The sequence below is a fragment of the Apodemus sylvaticus genome, chromosome 7 (genome assembly GCF_947179515.1).
Source record: "Apodemus sylvaticus chromosome 7, mApoSyl1.1, whole genome shotgun sequence".
In the NCBI taxonomy this organism is placed as follows: Eukaryota; Metazoa; Chordata; class Mammalia; order Rodentia; family Muridae; genus Apodemus; species Apodemus sylvaticus.
In genome coordinates, this window is record NC_067478.1 from 116,257,494 (window position 1) to 116,260,979 (window position 3,486).

General features: G+C 36.5%; 1 protein-coding gene across 1 annotated transcript; it reads left to right on the forward strand.

Annotated features, from left to right (window-relative positions):
• Nucleotides 1-260: 260 nt before the first annotated feature.
• LOC127690172 (olfactory receptor 7G2-like) lies at nt 261-1,199 on the forward strand. The gene has a single exon (XM_052189720.1). It carries the CDS (start codon nt 261-263, stop codon nt 1,197-1,199), a length of 939 nt encoding a protein of 312 aa, XP_052045680.1.
• The last annotated feature ends 2,287 nt before the right edge of the window (nt 1,200-3,486 follow it).

Below are 3,486 nucleotides of genomic sequence, written 5' to 3' on the forward strand. Positions count from 1 at the left end.
TATTGTAAACAAAAATAATCAGATAATATAACAGAAAGTATAGATTTGAGATAAGGATTAAAACAGAAATAAACTTTGAGAGATACAAAACAGCACAAAGATAGAAGGCAAGAGAAACAAGTAGGAACACATACACACATGGATGAAAAAACAAAGAGGGAAAGGCTGTTTACTTTATGAAGCATGTCTTGAATTTTAAACTGATGGACATTTTTTTTTCTGTAAAATTACCCCCATTCTTTTTTCAGTATCTGAAAGTCATGGGATTCAAAAACCAAACAACTACTTCTGACTTTCTCCTTCTGGGCCTTTCAAGTGACCCTAAATTGCAGCCTGTCATGTTCGGAATCTTTCTCTTTATATACCTAATAACAATGATTGGAAACATGTTCATAATATTAGCCATCAAATCAGATTCCCATCTTCATACTCCCATGTACTTCTTTATCTCCAACCTCTCCTTGACTGATATCTGCACAAGTAGCACAACAATACCAAAGATGCTTGTGAACATCCAAGAGCAGAATCTAAGCATAACTTTTGCAGGATGCCTCACTCAAGCTTGCTTTGCCATGCTTTTTGTTAGTCTAGAGTGCTGCCTTCTTGCAGCAATGGCATATGATCGCTATGTGGCCATTTGCTACCCCTTAAGGTACACAGTCATCATGAATTGGTATCTGTGCCGTCTAGTCATCCTATTCTCTCTGCTCAGTAGCACAGCTAATGCATTGCTTCTCAGTCTCATGATGCTGTGGCTGTCCTTCTGCAAAACCTTGGAAATTCCTCACTTCTTTTGTGAAATTACGCAGGTCATTAAGGTAGCCTGTTCTGACACATCCATCAACATTATACTGATATATATTGCAAGTTTAACATTTGGTGGCATTACTTTTTCTGGAATCATTTTCTCTTACATTGAAATTGTCTCCACTGTTTTGAAAATACCATCTGTGCAAGGAAGATATAAAGCCTTTTCTACCTGTGGGTCTCATCTATCAGTCATTTCTTTATTTTATGGGACAGGCTTGAGTGTGTGCATCAGCTCATCAGTAAGTGACTCTCCCAGGAAGACTGCAATGGCATCAGTTATGTATACTGTGGTGACTCAGATGATGAACCCCTTTATTTATAGCTTCAGGAACAAAGATATGAAGGATGCCTTGAAGAAAGTCATAGGTAGAATGATTTCCCTTTATTAAGTATGTTATCTTCTTTGGTTAGATCCTAAAGTTAAATATCTCTGAGAAGATTCCAGGAATTTCCAAATGTCTGACCATCCCTTTACTAATCCTTCTAAATTCAGTGCATGATATAATGTCAGATTATATTTCTTGTAATTTATGTTTACTTACTTTGGACAAATTTTCTCAATTCTGTTATTGGTCCCCTCTCTGTTACAAAATCAGGGACAAAGTATGTGACTGTTGTCTGGTGTCTGTATATTATATAAAAATTAACAATACATGTGTATTGGTATATATGTATGCATTAATGTGTAGTATTAATGTATATAACAAAAAGATGGGATGTTAATCTTACTTATGTATGTATACTAATATATGCAAGTAGAAGTTATATATATTTTAGAACTGCATGAAAACCTTTCAACATATGTATAAAATATGAAATGATCAGATCATGGCAATTTGACAAAGTGCTACTTCCAATATTTACTATTAATTTCAATGGATAACACTGAATGAAACTCATTTGAATTTATGTTGTTCTTACTTGTCAACCATACTATATTAGAAGTTGGTTCAGCCATTCCAATGTATTGTATAACTGCCCATTCTGTTTGTCTGTCACATATCTTTCCAAGTTTGTCATAATTAACGTCATATTATCTGCTGTAAAATCATCTTTACTTTTCAAACACACATAAGACAATATGTTATCTTTCATTCTGTGCTTTACTATTTTCACATAAAAAGTAATATCTAGCTTAATCAATTTTACCTAAAATGATAATAAGTTATGTTTATGGTGGAATAGAATTCTAATGTATCTACATACTATTTCCCTTTATACATGTATACACTGATTATTGGTTTTTGCTTTTTGTTTTGAGGTGGTCCCATTTTTTCGATATATTTTTATTTATATTTCAAATGATTTCCCCTTTTCTGGCCCCCCACTCCCCGAAAGTCACATAAGCTCCCTTCCCTCCCCCTGTTCTCCCACCCACCCCTTCCCACTTGTCTGTTCTTGTTTTGCCTTATATTGCTAAACTGAGTCTTTCCAGAACCAGAGGTCACTCCTCCGTTCTTCTTATACCTCATTTGATGTGTGGATTATGTTTTGGGTATTCCAGTTTTCCAGGCTAATATCCACTTATTAGTGAGTGCATACCATGATTGATCTTTGAGACTGGGTTACCTCACTTAGTATGATGTTCTCCATCTCCATCCATTTGCCTAAGAATTTCATGAATTCATTGTTTCTAATGGCTGAATAGTTCTCCATTGTGTATATATACCATATTTTTTGCATCCATTATTCTGTTGAGGGATTCCTGGGTTCTTTCCAGCTTCTGGCTATTATAAATAGGGCTGCTATGAATATAGTGCAGCATATATCCTTTTTACATCCTGGGGAATCCTCTGGGTATATGCCCAGGAGTAGTATAGCAGGATCTTTCAGAAGTAACATGCCCAGTTTTCTGAGGAGCTGCCAGACTGATTTCCAGAGTGGTTGTACCAATTTGCAACCCCACCAGCAGTCGAGGAGTGTTCCTTTTTCTCCACATCCTCGCCCATACCTGTTGTCTCCTGAGTTTTTAATCTTAGCCATTCTGACTGTTGTAAGGTGATTGATTTGCATTTCCCTGATGACTAATGAAGTTGAACATTTTTTAAAATGTTTCTCTGCCATCCGAAGTTCTTCAGGTGAGAATTCTTTGTTTAACTCTGTACCCCATTTTTAATAGGGTTATTTGGTTTTCTGGGGTCTAACTTCTTGAGCTCTTTGCAAAAATTGAATATTAGCCCTCTTTCTGATATAGGGTAGGTGAAGATCTTTTCCCAATTTCTTCGTTGCCAATTTGTGCTTTTGATGGTGTCCTTTGCTTTACAGAAACTTTGTAGTTTTATGAGGTCCCATTTGTCAATTCTTGATCTTAGAGCATACACTATTTGTGTTCTGTTCAGGAACTTTCCCTCTGTACCAATGTCCTCAAGGTTCTTCCCCAGTTTTTTTTCTATTAGCTTCAGAGTGTCTGGCTTTATGTGGAGGTCCTTGATCCATTTGGATTTGAGCTTAGTACAAGGAGACAAGGATGGATCAATTCCCATTCTTCTGCATGCTGACCTCCAATTGAACCAGCACCATTTGTTGAAAAGGCTATCTTTTTTCCATTGGATGTTTTCAGCCCCTTTGTCAAGGATCAAGTGACCATAGGTGTGTGGGTTCATTTCTAGATCTTCAATCCTGCTCCATTAAACTTCCTGCCTGTCACTGTCCAAATACCATGCAGTTTTGAACACT